Source organism: Pan troglodytes, chromosome 15 (genome assembly GCF_028858775.2).
Source record: "Pan troglodytes isolate AG18354 chromosome 15, NHGRI_mPanTro3-v2.0_pri, whole genome shotgun sequence".
In the NCBI taxonomy this organism is placed as follows: domain Eukaryota; kingdom Metazoa; phylum Chordata; class Mammalia; order Primates; family Hominidae; genus Pan; species Pan troglodytes.
In genome coordinates this window covers 62188492-62214711 of record NC_072413.2, presented here as the reverse complement: position 1 = coordinate 62214711, position 26220 = coordinate 62188492, and the positions used below count along the sequence as shown (strand labels likewise).

The window sequence follows — 26220 nt, the reverse complement described above, 5'->3', positions numbered from 1 at the left end:
TGAGCACACGACTTCTGCTCCTTTGCTCAGAACAATGACTTCTGGCTTTTATTCTTTGTCCAGGTATGTACCCTCTGGTCACAGCGACCCAGGATGCTGACAGCAGCCGGAAGCTGGCCCACTTGCTGAACGCCGTGACCGATGCTTTGGTTTGGGTGATTGCCAAGAGCGGCATCTCCTCCCAGCAGCAATCCATGCGCCTGGCTAACCTCCTGATGCTCCTGTCCCACGTCAGGCATGCGAGGTACGCGCCCTAAGGAGCTGCTCTGCTTGGGCTTGGGATGGGATTATGTGCTCCACGGAGGGTGAAGTGATTTGGGAAAAGTGTCTGCAAGTTAAGGAAAATGAATGCCTGAAAGGGAATGGGGAATTTGTCAGTTCACACACCTGTAACCAAAGATGGGCACAGAGTGGGCATGGAAGGAATGTCACGTGGTATCTTACAGGCTCTGCATGGCAGCCAGTGGTGGCTCATCGGTTTTTCAATTGCTGGGGTTTATAGCCTGTTTATGGAGTCCTAAAAGGGGCAGTTCCTCCCCTAACACGAACTGCCACCCCTGTTTACACCACCCAGGGCTGAGGCCCTGAGGCCACTTTTTGTGGAGAGGCTAAGACCCGCTCCCCTAGATGGCCCCTCGAGCTGGTGATGTGAAGAAGTGCACAAATGCTTCCCTAAGAGTTGTTCTTTAGGTGGCATCAGGAAATTAAGGATAAGACTTAAGAGAAGTGGTGGACCCAGCAGATTTAGGAAGGCAGGGCTGTAGGTAGGGCATGTTTCTGATCAGGAAATGTAATTGTGTGTGCTGATGAAGAGGGTGTGCAGTGGTGGCTACTGTTGGTACAATGATGCTCAGTGCTTGGTGTCACCCACGATGAGGGTAGCCTTGCCCTGGAGCTGGAGGAGGGGAGGGGAGGATGGAAGGTAATTAACTGGTCACTGAGGAGGCAAGTCTAGAGGCTGTGGAGAAGGACAATACACACCTCGAGAATCTTAAGTGAGAGATGAAGACCTCTGCCTTTCCCCTTTAATGATTGCTCAGCACACAGCCATTTGCAGAACAGATCCTGTGTTTGTAGATTCCTTCATTGTGAATTTAACTGCTTGCTAAAATTTATTTGTAACCCCAAAATCAATATTTGTGGTGTTTTTGAGGTCATGAACAGAGTGGCAGAAATTTTGAGTTGCCCTTTATGCACAGTCCCAGCTGAGATGAAACAAGCAGCTGCTCTCCTACTGTCAACAAGTGTCCTTTACTTGGTCTACTTAGTGCCATGGTTTTACATTTTTGTGCTTTTGGTGACTTCACTGTTTAAAATGGCCCCCTGGTGTGGTGCTGAAGACCTGTCTAGTGTTCCTTGGTGTGAAAAAGCTGTGATGTGCCTTATGGAGAAAGTATGTGTTAAGCTTTGCTCAGGTGTGAGTTATAGTGCTGCTGGCCATAAGTTCAATGTTAATGAGTCAATGGTATTTATCACATAAGGCATCTTTAGAAAGAAACACACATAAAACAAGGTTTTGTATTGATCAGCTGATGAAGATGTGGCCAGAGACTTGCAGGAACCTAACCCTGTATTTCCCCTAGGAGTGAGGATTCAGTGTTCACAGTGACTTTACGGAACATAATTACCGCAAATAATGAGAATTGATTGTCCTATGTGTCAGGCCATTGTAGGTGTGTGGTGGGACACAGAGGCTGACAAGACATCGTCCTTGCCCTTGAGCCTAAATTATCAGGGGGAGCTGGATGCACGAGCCATGGATAAATGGGCTGGGGGAAGAGTGGGTTTAGGGGTGGGGTAGACTGGCTCTGAGCAAAGAGAGCTGGGGAAGGCTTCGGGGTTCCTGTGGCTGCCTCGGAGGAGGGAATCTCAGCACCTTTTTGTCCCCATAGTAACAAGGGCATGGAACATCTGCTCAACATGAAGTGCAAAAATGTGGTCCCAGTGTATGACCTGCTGCTGGAGATGCTGAATGCCCACGTGCTTCGCGGGTGCAAGTCCTCCATCACGGGGTCCGAGTGCAGCCCGGCAGAGGACAGTAAAAGCAAAGAGGGCTCCCAGAACCCACAGTCTCAGTGACGCCTGGCCCTGAGGTGAACTGGCCCACAGAGGTCACAGGCTGAAGCGTGAACTCCAGTGTGTCGGGAGCCTGGGCTTCATCTTTCTGCTGTGTGGTCCCTCATTTGGTGATGGCAGGCTTGGTCATGTACCATCCTCCCCTCCACCTCCCCAACTCCCAGGAGTCGGTGTGAGGAAGCCATAGTTTTCCTTGTTAGCAGAGGGCACATTTGAATGCAGCGTTTCCACACTCAATGGCCTCATAGGATCTCAGTGTGGTCTTACTTTCCTTCTTCCTTCCTCCCCTTTGTGAAACATCTTAAAGGTTTTGGAATGAATGGTGGAAATCTGACTTGGAAGGGCTGCGAATCAGAAAGGGGAGAGGAAGTGACACGCTTACAGAAGCGGGCTAACCCTTCTTGTGTGGCACACACTACCCTTCCCTTTGAGAGTTGACCTTTGCTGTTTTCCAGACCACTCCATTGTAAGATTGAAAACCCCTGTGACAATTGCGTACTTACCTCCCAGGCCTGTGGGGACTGATCATATCATATGATGCTTATTCTGTCAAAGGCCAGAGGGACTGTGGTTAAGCTGGGATGTGAGTCATGTTCTCTCCCTGACCTTGCTGCCAGCTGCACACAGATTTGTCCCTCTCGATTTGTATTCACAGAGCCTGCCAATAATTTGGGGTATGTGTGTATGAGCGTGTGATCATTTTCATGCAGGACTGTGGGAGATACAAATCTCCCTGCTTCTGGAGCTGCTCTTCCTTAAACCTGTTGTCCCATGGGGCCAGCGTGGGTGCTGGAGAAAGGCCGTGTTTGCAGGAATGGGGTTCTCTCCTGTGGGTGTGGGTGACAGCCACAGTGTTTCCCTGGGGCAATGTGGATGCAGTTTCCATCTTGTACAACCTCATAAGTAGCAGCCACAATTGCCACATCAGTCACCACAAGTAGTCAGGGATACTTTGGGCTGTGGATGTGTGCAGTGTGCTGTTTTATGGATGGATGAGTAGCTATGCACCCCAGTGTGTCAGCTCTGGGGCCACACTGTATAGCCTTGATGAGTACGCCCCTTGAACAAGACCCAGTTTGTGAACTCTCCTTAAAGAGAAATATTTAGGGATAATTATTTATAGCAAGAAAGAATTCTTTTACACTTGAGAGCTCTTTTAAAAATATTTTCTTATTGGAAAATTTATATGGTGGGCAGGGTGAAAAAGAAATAGTAAAAATATTAGTTCTTATTCCAAGTGGAACATAAATAGGACATGAAGAAGGGCACCTCTGAAATGACAACTTTAACTCACTTTTTAAAAGATTTGAAATTTTCAGTTTTGGATACACAGTGAATATGCAAAATGAGTAACAGCATACTTTGGAAGCCAGCAATTAATCATGTTTCATTATTGCAGTAATGTTTTAAACAATTACCTTGTGATATGATATTAAATATATTTTCTTTTTGAAAATATGTTCACTTTGGGTAGCACATCCTGTATTTACTAAGTCATTAGGAAGACTGCATTCAGTGTTACCAAGACTGGTTTTTGCTAGTAAGACCTCGAATAATCCCTAATTTTGATACTGGTGCAATTTTACTAAAAGTTGAGCTTAGCTGTTTCAGAAATGCTTGGACAAGTACCTAGAGAACACACTGATGTCTGTGTTCTGAGGCAGTCTGAAGTTATTCTTAGAGACTCAGTTACAGCTTTAGTAAGATTTAGTACAGGCAGGATAAGCTTGGTTTCATAGGAACCAGGGAACCAGTGTTAGTGTCAGCTTCTTTCCTCCTGGTCAGCCTAGAATCCCCCACTCCCAATAGAGGGGTTTGGAAGCTGGAGAGTAGGAAGTAAGAGGCAAAGAAGGCAGTCTTCAACAACTCATTATCTGCCAGTGAAATTCTATTAAATGTATTTTTAAAAGAGATTACCAGGTAACAAAAACATAAAAAACCAAAACAAGGCCAGATGTGGTGGCTCACGCCTGTAATCCCAGCACTTTGGGAGGCCGAGGTGGGCGAACCACTTGAGCCCAGGAGTTTGACTCCAGGCTGGGCAACATGGAAACCCTGTCCTACAAAAGATACAAAAATTAGCCAGGCGTGGTGGTGCAGGCCTGTAGTTCCAGCTACCTGGGAGGCTGAGGTGGGAGGATCACCTGAGCCTGGGGAGATCAAGGCTGCAGTCCATTGCACTCCAGCCTGGGTGACAGAGGGAGACCCTGTCTCAAAAAAAAAAAAAAAAAAATTGCCACGAAATATATATATATAATTTTTTTTTTTTTGAGAGTAGATCTTAAGACAGAGATCACTTCTACTCCTGGGAGTGAACTGGCAACGGCAATCCCTTTAGAGCCTCGAGTGGGCAGTCTCAGGAGCGCCGCACAGTGAGTTTCCAGCTGAGCTATTCTCACCGAATCTCGCTCTGTTCTCACTGCACCCCTCTGTCAGGCCTGTCTCATAGTCACTGCCCACCAGGACTGACTACAAAAGACTTGACCCTAAAATAGTCTTGAAGGGATTTTTCTCAAAAAATTAAGGCGGGAACACAAGACGAAGCTGTCAGCCTAGTCACAAATCTGAAGACTCTTAACTGCATTAAAAATAGTGCAAAATCGGCAGGAGCTGTACAGTGTGAGTCTTGGTCTGGAATACTCCCCCTGCTAACTCAGCTGGAAGGGCAACTATCTTAGATTTCAGTAAGGAAGAAAAATCAGTTACCAATACTTGGCAGAGCCATATTATATATCCATATATATTTATGTATATAAGTGGAATTGAAGCAATTCTAGAATTTTCTAGCATGTGAAAGCAAGGTTTGGTTCTTATTTACGTCTGCTAAGGGACTTTTCAAATTCAAAGTGAACCTTCTGTTTATAGGCCTATTTTGAAACAAAGTATCCTCACTTAATAAGATTTGACACCTTTTTTTTTTTTTTTTTTTTGAGACAGGGTCTGACTACTGTTGCTCAGGCTAGAGTGCAGTGGCGCCATCATGGCTCACTGCAGCCTCGACCTCCTGGGCTCAAGCGATCCTCCCACCTCAGCGCCCCATCCCACCCCATTCCTGCCCTCCCCGAGTAGCTGGGGCTACAGGTGCACACCACCACTCCTGGCTAATTCTTTTAATATTTGTAGAGATGGGGTTTTACTATGCTCCCCAGGCTGGTCCTGAACTCCTGGGCTCCAGCGATCTGCCTGCCAAGGCCTCCCAAAGTGCTGAGATTACAGGCATGAGCCACTGTGCCCAGCCCCGCCACATTTTTTTTTAAGTTGCTGAAAATCTTTTAAAAAGATAAAAACACATTATTTAGTACCTAAAGATAATATCTGTGCCAGACACAGTTCTCAGTGCCTCAGACACTCACATTTAATCCTTATTATAATAACTGCTATTTCCTTATTTTCTGGTTGTGGAACTAGACATGGTCTAAGCAAACTTGCTGAAGGTCACGTGGGGAGTGACTGAGCTGAACACAGGCAGTCCAAGTCCAGTGCTGACAGTGACCATGCACTTCGAACAGTTTAAAAATTTAAAGAAAAATATTTTAAAACTGCAGAATCTATCAGATGCAACCTGACATGCACGGCTGCTGTGATTTAAATGGGGCCCCCTTGTGATACCCCCTTACCTCCCACCACAATGTCCAGAACACCCCTACAGACACAGTAAGTTTGTAAACCTCTCACATCAAAGTTCAACTCCACCTTTCATATCTGTGTAAATTAAAGCCCACGGGGGCAAATTCACCTATTCAAGGTCATAAAACTACTCATGGCAAAGCTTGGACTGGCACGCAAGTCTTCTGCTTGCCTAGCGGGCCAGTATTGCTCCTGCCCCAGGACTTGCTTCTGTGAGAATCTGCTTTGTGAGCTGAGTTGCAGCAGAATGGAGGGGCGGTGAAGTTAGGGTTGTCTTCTGCTGTACCTTTAGATCCCATCTCCTCAGCTTAGATGGGTCTGCATGAGCCTTTACACAACAGCAGCAATGACAGATGGAAAAATAAGATGCATATTCTGTTATTCCCAGTGTCCTATCCCAGGTTCATGAGCTCTAGTGGGTACTGCGATCACCTCCTATCTGTGACTGCTTTCCCCAAACACGTGGAATATGTTCCTTGGAAGTGTACTCATGTAAAATTCACATCTTTTAGGCACTGCTGCTTCCCTGTGGAGTGTGATATACTATAGTGTGAAAACACATGCCACTTATTCTTCATAGCTCTCAAACTTGCTGGAATTTTGGCTCCAGTGGCAGCTCTTAAGATGTGCATTGTCTGTGATGTATGATCGTAGTGCCATTTTTGTTGCTTTGGAGTCAGGGAGTTTGTTTGTTTGTTTGTTTGTTTTTTAATTCCGAGGATCCTATTCACTTGTAGGGCCAGCCACTGGTAACTGGTGGTGGGTTTCCTCTATGGGAAGCACATAAGGAGTGGTGATACCAGCCGCGAACAGTTCCTGTTGTTTTGCATTTGTTTCCTCTGTTGGGTGTCTAAATGCCTTAACTGTTGGTCCTATACCTTTTGTCATTCAATGTGTACTTCAGAGCCTGTTGGTTGGCTATAATTTGCCATTTTCTCAGACGAATGCTTTGTACCATTACACTAATTTGTTGACTTCATTTGCAGGCTTTACATTTGGGCCTTGTAGAAATGAATGTTTGCTGCTCTGTGAAAGCAGATTTTGAGACCTGCTTTCCCTTCCTCCAGGGAGTGTTTTCCTTACTGTGTCCCTTTAATGTCTATGGCACTGTCGCAGAGAGTTTAACATGATATAAATAAAGTGTTTCATTATTTTGGCTTTAAAAATTTATTTGTTGGGGGTTGAGTGTAAGAACTTACAGTAATTAGGCTAAGTAGTGTCTACATTCTATTCTGAATTCTTATTTTGGGGTTAGAGAGTCCTTTGAGAATTTGATGAAAACCAGGGCTAGTCTTCCTGGGAAAGGGCACCTGAACACAAATGCTTGAGTACAATTTCAGAAGAGTTAAGCAGCTCTGCTTTAATGTATCTTCTTAAAAAGAACAATTTCATCTTTAGTCAGCTAATCTCACACTTGTGATTGATTTATGACCACAGGTCCTGTGTATACAAGTAAAATGCAGCTCACAAAAGTCCTGGTATCCAGTGCATCGATTATTTGGATAGATTTTCTGTAATCATTCTGAGTTTGATTAGAATTATATCCTTTACAGATGGGGAGAAAAGCAATTCATTCATTTGAAGTTATCTTAGTGCCAAGAGTCATGTGAAAATGTCCCTTGCATGTGGGCAATGAAAAGATTTGCAGACGATATAAAACCCAGACTACCTCATAAAAGAGTTTTGGGAATACACTGAGCTTTGAGTGAAAGAAGCTGCAGTGGCCTCCCTGGAGATGGGGAGCAAACCAGCTTAAAGGCCCTTATCCTGAGGAAGAGACAAAAATTGACACGCACAATATTAAGCTTTGAAATGCAGACCACACTTGCTTTCACTGCAACTTTGACTTGTCCCGCATCTCTACTTAAGGGCAGAAAAGGCCTCTCAAACACTCACCTCATTTGGAATGAAGATGGAGACTCTTTTGCCTGAAGCAACGATGGAGCAGTGACCCTCTAATCAACTCGGTGGCCTAAAGAAAAATCTTGGGTAACATTTTCACTTCAATTTCCCTCTGGGATCATTGTAATCCATGAAAAAAATAATTTTAAAGAAAGAGTTAAAATACTTTGAAGTTAGTTATGTGGTTAAAAACCACCTTCCTTTCTATTATCAATCCAACAATTTGATAACTTTAAATGCTAAAGTGAAGACGGATTCTCTTCAGATGGTCTCCTTAACTGCCCAGGCCTTGCGGATGTCTCACCCATGAGGGGCACCAATGTAGAAAGCTGAGGCTTCATCTACTGATGAGCTTCACTGGTTTCCCCTGAGGTTTGTGCTTGGCAGAGAAGGGGAGGAGGGGACTGGGATTGTGTGGTCAGCTGTGCCTGCCAACAGATGCAGGTTAGGAACTGTGTTCAGTATCTTCCAATAAGAAAGGGGAAATGCCGATGCCTATCCTCTTTGTTTAGGTAGAAAGTAAAATGCTACTGGACTTAAATGGGCAACAAGGGGCTTTGCCTGTTCATTTGCCATGGAGAGGGCTGGGAATCCAGGTGCGATGGCTCACACCTGTAATCCCAACACTTTGGGAGGCCGAGGTGGGCAGATCAGTTGAGGTCAAGAGTTTGAAACCAGCCTGGCCAACATGGCAAAACCCCGTCTCTACTAAAAATATAATAATTAGCCAGGCATGGTGGTGTGTGCTTGTAATCCCAGCTACTCAGGAGGCTGAGGCATGAGAATGGCTTGAACCTGGAAGGCAAAGGTTGCAGTGAGCCGAGATTGGGCCACTGCACTCCAGCCTGGGTGACAAAGTGAGACTCTGTCAAAAAAAAAAAAAAAAAAAAAGAGTAGAGTAAACTGGGTATAAGATCCTTCCCTTTGTGTCCACCTCTCATGCCATGCTGCCTTTGCCATTCCCTACAATATCTGAGGGTCACACGCTGAGTAATTTACACATACACGAGGGTCCAGAGCTAAGTTAATTCTGTAAATAAGACTTAGAATAAAAGGCCCTCTCCAAATATTTTAAAAATAATTTTTGTTTTTTGGAAGATTAAGCATACCATTGAACTGCTTTGTTACAGAATTCAGTACAACAGAAGTCTGGCTAATTTTGTTTTTTAATGAGAAACATCTGAGTTGTACATATCACAAACAGCTTCAAGTTTCTGTACCAACCCCCGCCCCCCACCCCCGCCGTGGCCAAACAGTTAAAACCCAAAGCATCACTTTGGATGTGAAAAAGTCTTAGAAAATTAACTTACAAAAACATCCCTATCAAGTCGGTAGTTTGGCATTTACTGTACATTAGTCAAAAGCTCCAGCTAAAATCTAATTTTTTTAAAAAAAATCGAAGTTTACATTATTCATACAGATTGGGCATTGTTAAAAAATATGCACAAATAACCACATCCATGCAATATAATTTCTTTAAAAATTTAAAGCAATATAAAAGAGCAGAGCTAGGTACTGAACAGAACATTTTGGTGTATAACCGGTAGCTCAAAATTGCCAGCTGATTGGAGTAAAACTGATTCTAAGCATATTAAATATGATTGTTTCCATCAGCTAAGGGTGCCTATGAGTTTCTGAACCATTTCTAGGGTGGAATGTGCTCGCTTGCTTCTATAATATATGTGATGGACACCACTGCTCATTGACCATACCTACATTATAATAATGCTGTTTTACAAATAAACCAGAATTCACAAAGTGCTTGGCTCTTCAGGAAACTGACATTTCCAGAGATCCCTAAACGAATCAACTAGTTCTGCCAAAATACCCGGGGCACCTGCCGCACAGGTTCCCTGCTCCTGGGGAGGAACACAATTTGAAAGCTGCCCTGGGCTCCAGGGAGCCCGTGATGGGTAAGCCCAGAAGAAGTCTGCACAGGTCCCGGGACCTTGCCAACACTAAGTCACTCAGATTGGTCTGGGGCCACGTGCTGGGCACCCTTGGCAATCAGGCAGGTGGTGTAGCACTGTGGCCAGCTATGCCCTCTATGTGGGGGGTGGCCCATTGGTGTACCTCAGCATGGGGTAAAAGGACCGGGCAAAGTTGTTGGCCTGAGTGCAGCTGTAGTCTTCTTCGGAGGAGGGCAGCAGGCAGGCCAGGAGGAGCAGCAGCAGGAGGAGCAGCTGCAGGGGTAGGGCTGCCCGGATCACCCTTGAGAGGAAGGAGCGCTGTGGCCGTGTGCTGCCGGGGACCCTGCCAACAGAGGAGGTTGAGAGCTGATTGGGAGGCTCCACAGGCACAACCCACTCTATTACCTAAGCCCCTGCTTATGTAAGTAAGAAATCCAAGACCTGAGATTTAAATGGGGCCAACAGTTGGGGTTCAGTTTCAGAGGAGAAAACCAGCCCTTTCCAGACAAAAGAAAACCAGATTTTTGCAAGGACCTTGATAGTGGCATTGGCAAGACTGAGGCAGTGGGAGTGTGGAGCAGGGGAACGCACTGCTGTCACGGTAAAGCCCCGTTACCTGCTCTCTGTCTCCTCCTCGCCTTCTGTAGTTCTCACTGCTCTGAACTGCTGGGTAAAGAAACTCCAGTTAGTAAGTTGAAGACAGTTTAGTCCTATCAATGATTAAAAAAATCCTCCCTTAAATTATATACCACCTTTATGTTGTGTTACAGCCAAACTTTGGAGACTAGAGTAGTACAATTGAGATTAAATGTCACCTGAAGTAGGAAATAATTGGGTTAATCTACTCAGAGTTTCAGGGTAAGTTTGTTGATGTTTTTAACGGCAAAATCAGGAAACCCCTTTAGCAACACTATAAGAGCTCTCATTCACAACCTACTGTGATCCCAAAGAGTGACTAGAGGCAGACTGTAAGCCTCTCTATGGGTCAGCAGCGACCTGTGCTGTCCTGAAATGGCTAATGGGCTCTTGGAATCCCAAGTTTCCCTCATCTCAGTGACTTTAAAAAATAACCAGTGAGGTTCTCACAGAAGGAAGGGGCTGCTTACCTTTGCTCGGGGAGCTGGCACGGATGTTGCAGGAGGCTGGTCCCCCGAGTCTACCTCGTCGAAGCTGGGCAGGGGTGGGGCTGGGTTCTGAAATTCAGACCCCAAAGGTTGAGCACAGAAATGTGTTTCATGCATATTCTTCATGATATAGCTCACCCTCCCCCACCTTAAATCAATCTTTTTTTGTTTTGTTTAGTTTTAGACAGTCTCACTGTGTCACCCAGGCTGGAGTGCAGTGGCACAATCACAGGTCACTGCAGCCTCAACCTCCCAAACCCAATCCTTCCACCTCAGCCTCCTGAGTAGCTGGAACTATAGGCATGCACCACCACACCTGGTTTTGTATTTTTTTTTTTTTTCAGAGACGGGATTTCACCATGTTGCCCAGGCTGGTCTCAAACTCCTGGACTTAAGTGACCCACCTGCCTTGGCCTCCCCAAGTGCTGGGATTATAGGCATTAGCCACTGTGCCCGGCCTTAAATCTTTCCTGAAGGGGCTCTTCTATTGCTCTCACTCCCAACAACAACAGACTTTTTCGGACAAAAAGGAATGTAAACAAGGAAAAGCCAACCCATATTAAAACCCAACCCATAGCACAGAGCTGGGGAGACTGAGTTTAGCATCAGCAGTTTGAGTAGATGGTGAGCTCATCACAGGTCGGTGATGAGATCATGTGGCCATCAAGAGAGTCTAGTTTTGGCTGCTTAGGAGAAAACAGACCTGCCCTAAGTCTGGTGAGGCCACAGTCTGGGTATTCCCTTTGTTTTGAGTTGGATCCCATATTAAAGTAGGCCAGCTATGGTGGCTCATGCCTGTAATGCCAGAACTTTGGATTGCTTGAGGTCAGGAGTTCAAGACCAGCCTGGGCAGCATGGCAAGAACCCTTCTCTACAAAAAATACAAAAATTAGCCACTTCCTTTAAAAAAAGTTTAAAAATTGTCATCCCGCCACTCCCTTTTAAAAATGACAAAACAGATTCAAAGAGCTCATGCAGCTCTTTAAGTCCACACAGCTAGAAAAAGGGCACGACATGAGGCCCCACTCGGACCACCTGGCCCTTGCTTCTGGCCTCTGTCTTAGAGCATTGCTGCAACACTGCTGTCCTGTCTGCATGTAATATGGCAATCTTTACAGTTAAAAGCTACAAGTAGACTCACCTGGGTTCCCTGCAAGGCCATTAAATCTTGGGACACTTGCTCCCGTAACTGTTTGAGTTTCTTCTCAATAACATGCACCTTTTCTTCAGCTTCAATATAGTCTTCTCCATATCCCTTAATGAGAAGGCTGTTTGAAATCTCCTGTAACATGTCCACTTGAGGTTGACGTTCTACCAGCTCCTTTTCCAGTTGCTGAAAACAGATAAAGTGTGTGAAACAGTGACTTGTCCAAAGGGAAGCGAGTGTGGACACAGGAGGTTTTTCTCAGTACCAGAAAAGTTCCAGAATGAATGATGGGTAGTACTCAACTCCAGAATCCTCTATTTCTCATATCTGCCTGTGTCCTCCAGCCCAGCACTATTTAGATAGCAAGTGTATTATACCCTGCCCCTATTTTTAATTTCTTTTCACTCTGAAGACAATTGTGATGCTGGAGAAATTAGAAGAAAGAAGTGAGGCAAGTGGTGTGGGAAGACCAGGTCCCTCATCCACCACGGAAGGAAGTAAAGGGAAACTCTAAAGTCAATCAACCGAGAAACAGCAGCATAACCATAGAGGTTCATACCAGGCAAACGGGCTTTAATTGTTAAGGGTGGTTATCTTGCTTGCAATATGGCCACTAGACACATGTGGCTCTTCATTTATTTATTTTTTTGAGGTGGAGTCTCACTCTGTCGCCCAGAGTGGAGTACAGTGGCATGATCTGGGCTCACTGCAACCTCCGCCTCCCGGGTTCAAGCGATTCTCGTGCCTCAGCCTCCCAGGTAGCTGGGATTACAGGCGCCTGCCACCATGCCCAGCTAATTTTTTTGTATTTTTATTTTGTTTTGTATTTTTAGTAGAGACAGGGTTTCACCATGTTGGCCAGACTGGTTTTGAACTCCTGACCTCAGGCGATCCGCCCGTCTCAGGCTCCCAAAGTGCTGGGAGCCACCGAGCCCGGCCTACATGTGGCTATTTAAATCTGGCCTACATGTGGCTATTTAAATTAACTAAAATTAAAAATTCAGTTTCAGTCATAATAGCCACATTTCAGGTGCTTTAAGCCACATGAGGTTATTAGACAGTGCAGACACAGGTCATCTCTATCACTTCAGAAAGTTCTACTGGACGCCACTGGTTTGCTTTGCAAACATTTTAGGAAGCTGTATTTTTAAACAATGGCTAGCACTCTGATTAAAATTTAAAATATTTAAACCACATACAGATTTATGGATGAAAATGTCACCTTGAGCACCAGTGAGAATACAGAAATCTCATCTTGGTGTGTTAGTGACAAATACACCAGGACACGACTCTCCTCCAAGAAGAAAGATTTTTCCATAGTGGATACAGAAAACCCATTCAGCTCATCACAGGTGTGGAGCAAATGAGCACCATATTTCTCCCCAATGAGCAGGATTCACGAGAGAAAAATACTTCCACTCAAATGGCCTTAAGTTCCTCAGGATATCGAGAGCACCTATGTCCTCAGTTCTGTGGACTGTGGCTCTCCATTCCTGCAAGTCATTTGGCTTCAGAACTACAAAGGGCAGCTCGGTAAACACCAACTGGAGGAATACTAGGGCTGAACTCGTGCATTACAGGCAAACACCACTGGCACAGTTCCTGAAATACTAGGCGAGGCTACCTGAGTGTGCTGCCTCTCTGGGGCTGACAGAGGCTGGTGGCAGTACAGAGCCCTTGGGAGGAAACTTACCATTAGTTCCCTCCGACACTCTAGGAGAGCCCGGGGGTCTGCCTTTGGATCGGTGACATGAGCCTTCTGCCTCCGGTTCTCGGCACTCGCTAACCACAGCAGCAGATTTTGACTCAACTGGTGGAAGTCCTTAAAAAACAACACATCAGAGCGCAGCCGTGTCTTAGAGCCCTGGAAGAGGGTGTGCCAGGAACATGGCTTACTGCTTCCAATCCGTCACAGTCATTTGCTTTTCTGGCCTTACCCAGTGAATACGAGGACCAGCTTTAAACTAAATGCCAGGGCCCCAAAATGAGGAAGAGGAAAGAAGGAAGACACTCAGCACAGTGCCAGGAGGCCGTGAATAAAAGTGCCACTATGAAGGTAGGGCTTCGGGATGCCCAGCTGATTTTATATATGAAGGCCACACACATTCCTCAGCCAATCTGCTGGGTTCTCTGCTGGGTTCCAGTGGCAGAGGGAAACAACCCAACAGGACAGGCTGGGGTGGGCTCACGTTCCCTGAGACACAGCCAGAGCTAGGCAGTGGTGCAGAGCTCACACCTGCTGTGCATTTACTGTGTCAGGTACTGGGCTAGGATTATACACACTGCCTCATTTACTCCTAAAAAGAACCTTTTTAAGGTTCTTTCTAAAAAGAAAATGGGAATGATTCCCATTTTCAGATGAGAACCCTGAGGTCTAGGAGGTTCAATGCTTTGCTCAAAGTCACATGGCTATTAAGCAGTAACTGCTCCTCTGCTTCAAGGCCAGGTCTCTTAATCACTCTGGCAAAAGGACAAAAAGAGGAGTTGTGGGGTGGCATCTCTAACCTACAGGTCGCCTGCAGGAACCCTGACTCCAGGAGTGGCTCTGGGCCTGGGCAACAGAGACGAGACCTGGGACAGGGAGTGGGTCTCTGAGATGGCCGGTGAGCCTCTGTGGAAACAAATGGTAAAGCACATGTTTCCTGACACAAGCCACATTTGGCTGCACCGAAGCAGCCTGATGATGATAAAAATATCTGCTGCTCCTACCACGTGGGCCTGGGCACCGGCTCTGGGAGGCGGGGTGCTGAGTCAGCATACCTGGCACTGCATGAGCGACTGTCGTAAGCCCCCTCTCCAGCTGTCCACTGCGCCCTGTGCTGCTTCCCAGAGCAGGCTCAGCTGGCGGAGTCTACTTTGGAGCTCTGTGGATTCGGGGCTCTCGGTTTGCAGAAATTCCTTGCTGCTCACGTTGACAGAGACCACTAATGCCTTGTAAGTGTCAAAGGCTTTCAGTATCTCCTACCAGAGAGAGAAAAGATGAGGTTAGGAGCTCTGAAAGTAGGGAGGAGGGGCTCATTTTGAACCTCAGTAGGGAACAAATTTTCCACACACTTTTCCAAGCTGCGGCCACAGAAATGAGAGTGACCTCGCCTGGGACTGGCTGGAAAGCATCAGGTGAGGGAGCTGCCTTAAGGTCTGTGAACTTGGCCAACAGGGCCCCAAAGTAGAGGCCTGCTGGAGGGAGGAGACCCTGCTGACCTCTACAGGCCCTGCTCTGCAACTGGCTTAATGTTTCTGGACCGACTAAAGGTCTTCCAGATAAAGTATATGTGGTTATCCTGCATTTGCTCCTAGATATCCCAGAAATGTTACTCCTTAGGAGGAATGGTAACCCCTAATATATTAACACAGATAGTAAAATAAAAGTACAAATATGAAGGGTACCTGGATCCCCCAAAACCCCTGCCCTGGGTCTCAGGCTACTGCTCATGGCACCCTTAAAGCGCAGGGCTCAAACTGTCCCTTTGCAGCTCCCTGGGCTAGTTCCAGTGGGGTCAGGACTTATGTAAGTGACACATCCTAATTGCATAAAAGGGTAATGAGGTCAGGCCACGGGATTCATCAGTAGGTGAGCTGGTCCTTTCCCAAGCCCTTTCAAGGAAGATTCCACCACTAGTCTTTCATGTAACTGTGCAGCATACAGTTTGGAAGAGTGGTTTTACACTGCCTGACAGTGTCCACTAGCACCTCCAGAAAAGTCTAGAAGTGCCTCGGATGTCAGATTTTTCCATCTCTGGAGATCTGAGCCACACCTCCCCAGTACTCTGGGATCAGGATCATTTGTAGATACTCTTCCATGTGAAAACAAAAATCTGCATCTATGTCCTTGCCAACTATGGAACTGAAATGGAAGAGAGTGACCTCTACATACGCCATCTGCAAGCTGCACCTATGCCACGAATACACGGGATCTGCTCGTCCAGCATAGCAATGCGTTCACATGCACATTCTGAATCCCTCTTCCCCACCACACCTCTAACTCACCTGCAGTCTCTTCACTCTCAGTTCTATTTCCTGGATATCAGAGGGAGGCTTTGCCATCTTTAACATTTCCAGCTCTGCTTCAGTTTTTTTCAGCCAAGTAGTGATGGCACTGATATCAGAGTTCAGCTGTTGCAAATTTTGTTTTATTTTGAGCTTATTGTGAAGCTCCTGTGCTTGAATCATCTCCCATCTGTCGAAGGCACCTGGAATTAAAAAATCGCCAATTAAAAAAAGCAATAATGCAACAGATATCTCTGCCTCCAGCTAATTAGGGGTCAGGGTGATTAAAAAAAAACAAACAAAAACTGTAGGGGATTCCCCTGACAGAAGGGTCTGGTTTTGGGAGTTCTCTCTTCTCCTGGAATGTGGAATAGCACATGATCTGAGGTGTACACTCCCACAGAGGCTGGAATGAAGTGGAAGGTCTATGTGCTACAGTTTCAAGCTCAACAGTTCAGTTCCTGCTGAATTTTTTCAGTTTTCTCCTTTGGTCCACAAATGACCAGGTCGATGCTGTCAGCTTTAGATTTAGTTGAGTAATTACTTTTATAATTACTGGGCTGGTCGAATGAAGAGACACTTGAGATAACACTGATCATCATCCTCAAGTCTGATCTTTACACACAAATGTAGAAAGTGAAAACCTGCACTTCCTCAGGAGGCTTATTTTACTAACATTTAAAGAATAGTTTTCAAATTACACTGAACAGCCTAGGAATTTGTTCGTGAATGCCAATCGCTGATTTAAAAATAACATTGGTTGTTGTAGGGTAAGTCCCCCAGTTCTGGCGAATCGTATAGTTGGTTAATATCTAATGAACGTTCTCTTGAGCAAGGACTTAAATACCATACTCTGCCTCTCTGGACGACTGCCAGTTACAGGCAGTACCTGACTGCTGCTCTGTGATACCGGCCAGTCCCCCGTCTTCCTGCTGTGGGCTGCCATTCAGGACTCGCGGGCCTTCTTTGCCACCATCCGTGCCTGGAGGTAATAGTAGCTTTCCCTAGAATGAGCCAGTTTTTAAGTTACCATCTGTAGATATTAAGGATATCTGAAGAACAACTGGATTCACTTCATATTAACAGTGAAGAAATGAGATGGGCCCCTTTCCTTTGAAGGGTATCTTGCTAGGAATACAGTGGTGCTTTAGTGTCTAGGTAGCATTTATAAGCTGGCAAAGCTGATGGCAGAAATAAAGCCTCAGCTAAGGCCCAGGGAGAGGGAAGCAGATGAGATGTCAGTGATGGGAAGAAAAGGGTCTGTTTCAATTGGCATGCTTCCGAACACCCCTCAAATGATCCACACGAAACAAATCAGAACAATTTGTTGAGCTTACCAGACTGTTACTGCGTTAGCACTTTTAATTTTCATAGTGTTTTACAGAATTTTAGTTATCCCTGTCACTCTGAAGAGGTGGTTGGCATCATTATCACAGAATCAGAAATGCACAGAGGATGAATCTGCCTCCCAGGGGCATTCGTTACCAAGTGTTTATCTTTCACCGCACATACTGACTCTTCTGTTATCACACAGCCGATTGGGCTGTTATCTCGGGCCTCTCCAAAAATAAATGTGTCCCTTTTAGAAAAGCCCTGCTTTCTTTGTCTTTCTTCTGTCTGTATGGCCTATTTGTGCAGAATGCAAATAATAAAAAAAAAAACCTTCAGATTTGTGGTGATACATCTGGCTTCAGACACAACAAAAGGGTTGAGATTTTGAAACCGGCCAGGTGAGGAACACAGGCGTCATCACAGGAAGGGACAGCCAAGCCACATGAGCCAAGGATGTAAAGCAGAGGTCAGGGACTGCGGTCTTTCCCCTGTCTTATTATTCTTTTTAAAAATGACACCTGCTTGTTAAGCAAGAGGAAGTGTTTCTGAATTGGACACAAACAGCCCATTATCAGCTGACTTGGATTTGAGCATGCAAAGGCAGAATCTCCTCCAATGATGTAACAATATTCTCTCCTTAATTTCTCTCGCTGCTGCCCTAGGCTGCCCTCCCAGGAGCTGCCTAGCCAGAGCATGCCAAGAACTCAAGGCAGCTGAGGGAAATGTAACTAAGAAGAAACAGCCATTGCTATAAACAACAAACCAATACAGGAATAATAATCATGACCAATACAGGAAGAATAATCACGACCATTACTTCTGAGGACCTTCTTTTACCTTTATACACAATAATCTTAACAACAACTAGGTGAAATAGCTTTAGCCTCAGGTGAGAAAGGCTTACAGAAGCAAGGCGAAGTGCCTCAGGTACCATGGCAATGGATTGGCAGGGCTAGGAATCAAATCCGTGTCCACTGCAGCACACCATCAATGATTTTTTGGAATAGGATGTATGGACAAAAGGTTAACATAACAAAGGCTTGAAGGTTGGATGCAGTGGACCATGCCTGTAATCCCAGCGCTTTGGGAGGCTGAGGCAGGTGGATCACTTGAGGTCAGGAGTTCAAGACCAGCCTGGCCAACATGGTGAAACCCCTGTCTCTACTAAAAATACAAAAATTAGCCAGGCATGGTGGTGCACACCTGTAATCGCAGCTACTTGGGAGGCTGAGGCAGGAAAATCACTTGAACCCAGGAGGCAGAGATTGCAGTAAGTCAAGATCGTGCCAGTGCACTCCAGCCTGGGTGACAGAATGAGACTCCGTCTCCACAACAACAACAAAAAGACAAAGGCTTGAGAGCTCAGGAGCAGTCAGGAAAGCCAGCACCTTGCTTGCTCACTATTTGCATAGACACCTGACTTGACAGTAATAATGACTGTTACACCACACCAACATACACAAAGATGGTTTTTGGCCAGAAACCTATCTTTAAGTCTAATCGGTTTTGCCGGGGTTCTAATGAAGTATGGACAGCTCAACAGAGACACTGTCACCATAAGAAAACCAACTCAAAATATGCCTGGGGAATGAACACACGCAGTTTACACCAAAATCTCTCTCTCTTGCAAATGTAAGTATGACTCACAGACATAGGCTGTACTCCCAGTGAAGTTAAGACTTACATAGGGTGGTTTATAAGGGGTGCTGGACGCAGGGGGAACAGGTGGAACATTCCTGTCACCTTCCATTTGCTTGTAGTGATGCTCGGGACAGGAAGGGCTGTCGGGAACATGCCACGAGTGGCCATCCGAAATGGATTTACCTGAAACGAAAGACAGCAAGCGACAGTCTATTCTCTCCTACTGAACGGGTCACGGGTGACATGACATCAGGTTACAGTATGAAAATGAGTTCTGCAGCTTTCCTTGCAAAGCATGCATGTTTGCAAAATGTCAGTATGTCCCAGAAGAGAATGAGATGAGAGTCATGCAACTCAGCAACACTGTGCCTTCACTAGATGGGTACACAACGGAGCACGACCAACATGATTTGCTGTGGGATGAGTGGCGTTTTGGAGCCAGGGTCTCGAGTGGTAGGGACATTGAGTGGCAAGGCCGGGTCTGGGGACCAAGATGGCAGAAGGCCTCTCAGGAGTGAGGGGAAGAGTGAACATCAAGATGGACTTGGGAACCAAAGGGCTCCTCAGGGCTCTCCCCGACCCACCATGGCAGATAGGGATGGGGCTAAGGATGAGGATTAGAGCTGCAAATCAAGGAAAGGAAGGTTTTTTCCCTCCTGTGGCAAATCATCAGCACCTTTACCCCCCCAACCCCCCACCCCTTTCCACCAGGGGATCCCAGTAAAGCAAGGAAACAGTTCCAAACCAAGCCACCATGAAGAAAGCTTGGCCCATGCCAAAGGACTTCAGTTAGATGGAGAAAAAAATCATCAAAACAGGCACCACGAAAAATTCCCTCTGCACAGGCCTGAAGGGAGGAGAGGGGGTTGGCATCGAGACGGCTCTGGCTTGGATGGGGTTTTGTAAGGAGCACGCAGTTATGGGTGAGTACGGCAGTGTAAATACACCATGACACAAGGACCAAGGCGCATGGTGTCCACAGAAGGCAGAGGTAGACACGACATGGGAGCGAGGTTGAGGATGCAGTGTGCGCCACAGGATGCTGCCATGTTGAGACATGCATGGGCGGGGGCCTACCAGAAGACGCTTTCAAAGTTTTTGTGGTCATTTTAAGATATGCCTCAGGATTTTCAGGGATTTCTACATCTGAAAAAGAACAATGTCATTTGCCTCACTGGAGGTGCCTGAAGATTAATGCCCAAGTATTAACACACAGTAGAAACATTGTCAGCTGGAAGGAGAAAACTACCCTTTATTTTTTTAATTAAAAGGATTTTGAAAACCAGAAAGATTTTTTTTTCCAGCCAACTCCTGACTGTCCAAAGCAGGACAGTGGGTATCGAAGGGAGAAGCTCAGTCTGCAGACACTCTGAGAAACTCAACTGAAAGGGAGGGTAGGCACAGTGGCTCATGTCTGCAATCTCAGTACTTTGGGAGGCTGAGGCGGGAGGACTTCTTGAGCCCAGGAGTTCAAGACCAGCTCTGGCAACATAGCAAGACCTTGTTTATACAAAAAATTTAAAAACTAGCTGGGTGTGGTGGCGTGTACCTATAGTCCCAGCTACTCAGGAGGCTGAGGTGGGAGGATTGCTTGAGCCCTGGAGGTTGAGGCTGCAATGAGCCGTGGTTGCACCACTGCACCTCAGCCTGGGTGACAGTGTGAGACCCTGTATCAAAAAAAAAATCACTGATGACTCTCCCAGACAGCCAGAGCCATCACTGAGTAACCTTCGTGTCTGAATGTGAATTTCATTTTTTTTTCCCCTTTCATTCCACCTGTGAGGAGAGTGAGCCAATTCTCAGGTAAGTTAAGAGATGGGCAGGATAGAGCACAGGAAACCACAGAAGTCAGGGTCAGCCACAAGCTGGACTCTTGGTCACTGAGAGCTGGCCGTGTTGCTAAGGGGCTAAAAACATAGCCAAATGGGTCACTTTCCAGGGTGCTGGGAACCCAGCTGTTACCTGACAGTGCGCTGTAGTATGGGCCCTCCTCGTCCTCTTCGTGAGAGGAGGAGCCCCCCACGTCGCCTGTGTGGTCCCACTCCAGGGGGATGGAGTCCACGCTGACAGGGGTCTCGCAGCCAGACCGCTCGTGCCCCGGGGCCACTAGATGACACAGGGACTGAGGAGATGACGGTTCCTCGCTCTCTCCCCGTTTACGCCAAGAATCAGTCTGGATTTCTCTGGGGTCTTCCATGTCTGTTTCATTCTCAGAGGCCTCCTTTTCATCTTCCAAGCCCTAAACCACAGTATCCAGTTGTTAGAATTAATCAACTCATAGGCTTCTGCAATTAGAAGGCACGAGAAGTCTGCCTATCCAGCAGTTTCCAAAAATAACTGCCAATAGTATTTCTAAGGCAGCTTTAAAAAGATCAGGTTCCCAGGTCCTGTTTCTGGTTATTCCAGTTTAGACAATCTGGAGTGGGGCCTAAAATCCGTTATTTTCCCAAACCTCCAGCTATTTTTTCTTAGGAAAAAAAAGCTGAAGTTTGATAGTCTAAGTTAAACAACTTTATCTAGGAGATAAGGAAATGGTGGCCAAAGTTTCATTGATGGTTAATGGCAGGTTCCTCCAAGAATCAGACTATTTTTGAAAAGGACATTTGAATGTTCTGGGTAAGACTCAAACTTCAACCAGATTCTTTCTTTCTTATCCTCCAACTTAATTGCTCAGTGTCTGTATTCTGCTTGTGTCATAACGTCTCTTTCAGTCTAAGAAAAATGACTCTAAGTGGCTGTACTTAAAAATGAGAAATTGTAGGGTAATTTTTGAGGCTGTGTCTAATGAAATAACTACATTTGAATGTGGCCAGTTGGAGACACAAAAAAAGAAAGAGTGGCCAGTCGTATCGGTCAATGGTTGTCATTCAAGCTTCAGGCACACAAAGGGAGTACACTTTGAACAGTGGCCTTAACTCCACCTGAACTTCCCAAAAGGGCCTTTCGTCTGGGGAAACATCAAAGTTGCTTTTGAAACTCTTGTGTTTTCTCTTCCAAGGTGAGAACAAAGCATCAGAAAGGCACAAATACTAAAAGCTTCCAGCCACTAAGAAAGAGGGAAGGGCAAATACATTCCTATGTTACTAATGTAATAAAAGCCAGAAGAGTTCTTCAAGAATTCTAGGGGTAGTGATGCATGCCAGACAAGCCCGGCCCTGAGGAATACTTAAAAGCGACTCGCGGAGCATGCGCCTCAGAAGTGCCATGCTTTCCACTGGGGAATGGGAACTTGTAAGTTACTGTGGCTCTATATTAATAAAAGTGGAAATTAAAATGTTTTGATATAGCCCTTTCTTTTCAACCAAAAAATAAACCGTAATTAACCATTATAAGACAGGTCCCCTAATTCTTTAAAAATTTGGTCTCACGTAAACTCTGAGCAGCCCAGGTGCCGTTTCTAGGCAGCAGTGCCCGTACCGGAGTGCAGGAGGTGAGCCGCCGGTGGAACCGGGAGACCCTTCCAAACACCTCCTGGCAGTAGCGGTGGAGTTCCTCCAGCTCATCCTCAATCAGCACAGCATCCAGGGGCTCGCTCTTCTGAATCAGCTGCTCCCCAAACACAATGAGCTGATCAATCTTGTTGGTATTTAATGTAATTTCCTGTTGGAAGCCCTGTTGAGAGAGGAGAAAGAAAGGATTTCAAACAAAGTTACCCTGAGCTTCCACTGCCTGTTTCTTCTAACGGGGCCATAGAAAAGCATCCAAATGTCATTATTGTTTTTTTCCTTCACCTACTACTCTAGCTTTAGTTTTTAACTAAGTGACAATGACATTTTAAGAATTTTAAGTGATTGTCTATATTCCCCCTCATGGGCATTGGCTTTTCCAATTAAAATAATTCTAAAAGTTTGACACGGGTGGACATTTACTGTTATTAGGTGTGAGAGAAAGAACTTGCCATGGCAAAACTTGGTGGGAACAGAACATTTCCCATAATAAGCCACGAATGGGCATTTGCTTTTGCTGACACAATAATATTCACTGGTGCTGTTATACTAGGGAAGGCAAATTTCCATTTCTCAACCTCTTCCAAAATCTGGCCAAGGAGAGAATTACAGTGAGATTCGCCTGTCATACAGATATCAGAAACAATGGGAGAGTGGACCTCTGTTCTTGGCCCCACTGGTGACACCAGTACTCCTGGACCGTAAAGAACAGTATCCTTGCATGTGATAATCTGGTAGTACACAGGTGGGATGTAGCCTGGCTGCTTTAAGAATTCTGAAATTTGCTCTCAGAGTATCGTGTGAAATTTGCACTTGGCCAGCTCTCCCCCGCAAAGGTGTGTTCTTTTGAGAAGAGCTAGGGAAGCAGCAGCCCTCACATTCAGTTGGCGCATCTTGTCATCGGCGTCACTCTCTGAGAAGTGCTCCACGTTGGTCAGCTGCAGGTCCATCTCTGTGAGCCACACCAGAATGCTCTCCCTGGTGCCCTCAAATTCTTCCCTCTGGTTGGTGAAATGCTGCAAAAGTGGGGAGGAAATCACATTTCTACTGACCACGGAACAAGAGTTCAGACAGATAGCAAGGCCACCTTTGGCCACAAGAAAAGGGTACCCAGAATACTCAGGGAGAAATCTGCCTCTAGGGTACCCAGAAAGCCCCAGAAGCACTATGTTGTTCAGAGGCTGGGGTCTGGTTCTGGCTTTGTGAGACCAAACAAGCCCCCTCAACTTCTCTGAGCCCCAGCTTCTACGCTGGCAAGTCGGGGAGAGAGTGGGAATGTTGATTATGGTCTCTGAGGTCCTTAAGCATTTGAAATTCTAAAATTCTCTGGTCCAAATCAGTGATTTTCCTCTGTCCTTTGAAGAGCCCCCTGAGGGGCCAGGCCAGGCCTTCTGCCTGTTTTACACATTGGCCTTTTGCAGCTTTTGCTTGACGGAAGGATTTAGTAGCTTCAAGATGGAAAAGCCCTGATCTCAGGATTGAGGCCAGCCTGGTGCCCCTTTCTGCCTTCACTGATAGAATTCTGAATGTGTCTTCCCAGAGAAAGAAGACCCAGAGCAGTTTTATCATCTCCAATTAAGTATGCCTCTTAGGTTACTGCTTCACAGATAGGCAGCTGATGTTCAGATCAGTATAGCTTCAGTGCCAAACGAAGGCAGATTAGCCACAGCCAGATCGGCAGGAGATAATTAATGCAAGAGGCCGGGCATGGTGGCTCACACCCGTGATCCCAGCACTTTGGGAGGCCAAGGTGGAAGATTACTTGAGGCCAGGAGTTTGAGACCAGCCTGGGCAACATAGTGAGACCCCATTTCCACAAAAATTAAAATCAGCCAGGCTCAGTGATGCACGCCGGTAATCCTAGTTACTCAGGAGGCTGAGGCAGGAGGATCCCTTGAGCCTAGGAGTTTGAGGCTGCAGTGAGCTATGATCTCACCACTGCACTCCAGCCTGGGCAACAGAGTGAGACCTTGTCAAGAAAGAAGAAAGAGAGGAGAGAGAGAAAGAAAGAGGGAGAGACAGGAAAGGAGAGAGAGACAGGAAGGGAGAGAGAGACAGAAAGAAATGCAAGGGAGTTGTCCAGGTTACTAGAAAAGCCAATGTCTTCCTGAGAAGGAGGGAGGGAGGGGGAGAGACAGAGACAGAGAAAAGAAAGGAAGGAAAGAAGAAAAGGAAGGAAAGGAAGGAAAAGAAAGGAAGAAAAGAAAGAAAGCCCAGATTTACATCTTTCTAGAATGGGTTCAACCATGCCCTGCCCTGAGAACAGACGCAGAAATTAAAATTGTGTTCTGTAGTCCCTGCCTGTGACAGTCCTTTCAGTTTATACCTGGACTCACACAGGTTTACACAGCACATCTTCTGAATGACAGAAATCTAAGGTGAATATTTACCTTCAAAAACCAAACCTTTGTGTGCTCTGAAATTCAGAGAATAATCACAGTCCCCAACCCCCCAGTGCAGACAGGGACTCTTGCATTCACGTGCCTTGTCCATCCTCCTCAGTGAGAGAGCTGGGGGGGTCCCATAAAAACAGACAGATGGGCAAAGCGGGGCTCCTTCCAGGGGCCCACGTGTTGCCTTTTCCAGACTCAGCGAAGCGGCGCCCTGGACTCTGAGCTAACATGCACACCGCCACGGGTTATAGAAGTTGTAAAAAGAGCTGTGTGTTGGTAACACAAATCTCATCAACAGGCCCTGCCTAAGAAGCCCCACATGCAAATCCCCCTTTTAAAAAACGAACGTTGGCAGCTTTGGGCTTCTTTGTGTTGGAGGAATGTTAAAACAGCTCAGGCCTGAAGTGAAACCTTCTACCTGCTGCTTTGTGCGACAAGCCTGCCATTGCGTATCGTGCGTTATGTCTCCTGGAAAATCTACACCCGAGCCAGGTGCAGAGGAGCTCACCCTGAGTCTCCGCAGGACGGCTGTGACCCGCCTCTGAAGGTTGTCCCAGCGCTGGTTGCCCTCGTGGACCATCTGCTTCAGCCTGCTGGCCGTGTCTGTGCGGTTCTCCCGGGCCAGCCGCCGGTACTGCTTGTTGATGAGCTCCAGCTGAGTGAGCCGCTCGTGAATCTGCCGCTGAAAGGCCTGCATCACATGGGAGGGGTCAGAGCCAAAGCGTGCAGAGTGCCAGGACACCCTCCTTCCCTTCTACATCCCAAGCGACCTGCTGCCAGGGGTTCCATCCCCAAACTGCAATGGCAGCAGAGGGCCTAATTCACCAGTCCTGATGCCAGCTACAGAACAGGCTTTCAAGTTCATTACATAGCAGCTGGAGTATATCAGCAATGTCTTGCAAAGCTGTCTCAGCTGGGGGCAGGCTGTGGTTTGGGCAGCCCTCGCCAGAGGTGAGGGGAAGCTGGCTACTTAGAGGAAGTCATTTCAGCAGTCCCCAGGCTCGCTGCAGGCTTGGCTATGATCAGGAGACCGGGATGGAGAAGGTGTTTACCTCAAACCTCTTCAGTTCCTCTTTGGCACTCGTGTACAACACCTCTGAGGAATTTGGGCAGGCCGCCGTCCTCTCAGCTGACTTGAGCCAGTCCTCAAAGCGAGAATAGTCGTCTAAAAACTTCTGCCACAGGCGCCACGTCTCCTCGATTCTGATGGGAGCAAAGCAACTTAACACAAGGCATCCCCTCCAAGCCTGTGCTTTTGCACTTCTTTTATCCCCTGACACCTGCACGGTTTAGTGGGGGAGACCCTGTTACCCCTTCTGGGAAATAAGAGGGACGCCACTTGTTGTCTGTGCTCCTCCTGCCTGGGAGCGCCAAGCAGCTCAGAGCTCCTGCTTCACAGAGGTTAAAAAACCAGGAGACAGGGCTGCCTCCACTACTGCCCGGCTAGGTCAACAGAAGCACAGCGGCCAGTCCACAGCCACACCCCACACAGGACAGCTGGGGAGAGACATTACTCCTGTTACATTTTTCTTGAATAAATCCTTTGATAAGCGTTGGGCCTTCTCTGCCAATACCTGGCGCATTTCTAAGTGAAATGAACAGAATAGTTACTGTGAATGAGGTCAGAAGGGTGTA

General features: G+C 46.5%; 2 protein-coding genes across 34 annotated transcripts in view; one reads left to right on the top strand and one right to left on the bottom strand.

The window, feature by feature from the left end:
• The window catches only part of ESR2 (estrogen receptor 2), a 67170-nt gene extending 59017 nt beyond the window's left edge, over positions 1-8153 (top strand). The window contains exons 8-9 of one of the 2 annotated variants that reach the window (XM_024348749.3): positions 64-244; positions 7573-8153. In XM_024348749.3, the coding sequence (XP_024204517.1) occupies positions 64-244; positions 7573-7654 (263 nt within the window). In that variant the 3' untranslated portion in view covers positions 7655-8153. Of the gene's footprint in view, positions 1-63; positions 245-1892; positions 6870-7572 lie in introns of those variants that run through there. The other variant, XM_024348748.3, reaches the window with a different exon arrangement.
• Positions 8154-8753: 600 nt separating this feature from the next.
• SYNE2 (spectrin repeat containing nuclear envelope protein 2) overlaps positions 8754-26220 on the bottom strand; it is a 370575-nt gene continuing 353108 nt past the window's right edge. For 14 of the 32 annotated variants that reach the window (XM_016926198.4, XM_016926209.4, XM_016926208.4 and 11 more), the window contains 15 exons: positions 25638-25788; positions 25094-25276; positions 23071-23208; positions 22164-22358; positions 20709-20985; positions 19824-19892; positions 18790-18929; positions 16621-16777; positions 15774-15976; positions 14547-14747; positions 13480-13650; positions 11781-11972; positions 10622-10708; positions 10132-10181; positions 8754-9858 (listed from right to left, as the gene is read on the bottom strand). In XM_016926198.4, the coding sequence (XP_016781687.4) occupies positions 9651-9858; positions 10132-10181; positions 10622-10708; positions 11781-11972; positions 13480-13650; positions 14547-14747; positions 15774-15976; positions 16621-16777; positions 18790-18929; positions 19824-19892; positions 20709-20985; positions 22164-22358; positions 23071-23208; positions 25094-25276; positions 25638-25788 (2422 nt within the window). In that variant the 3' untranslated portion in view covers positions 8754-9650. The other 18 variants (XM_009427923.5, XM_054666643.2, XM_009427925.5 and 15 more) reach the window with 14 other exon arrangements.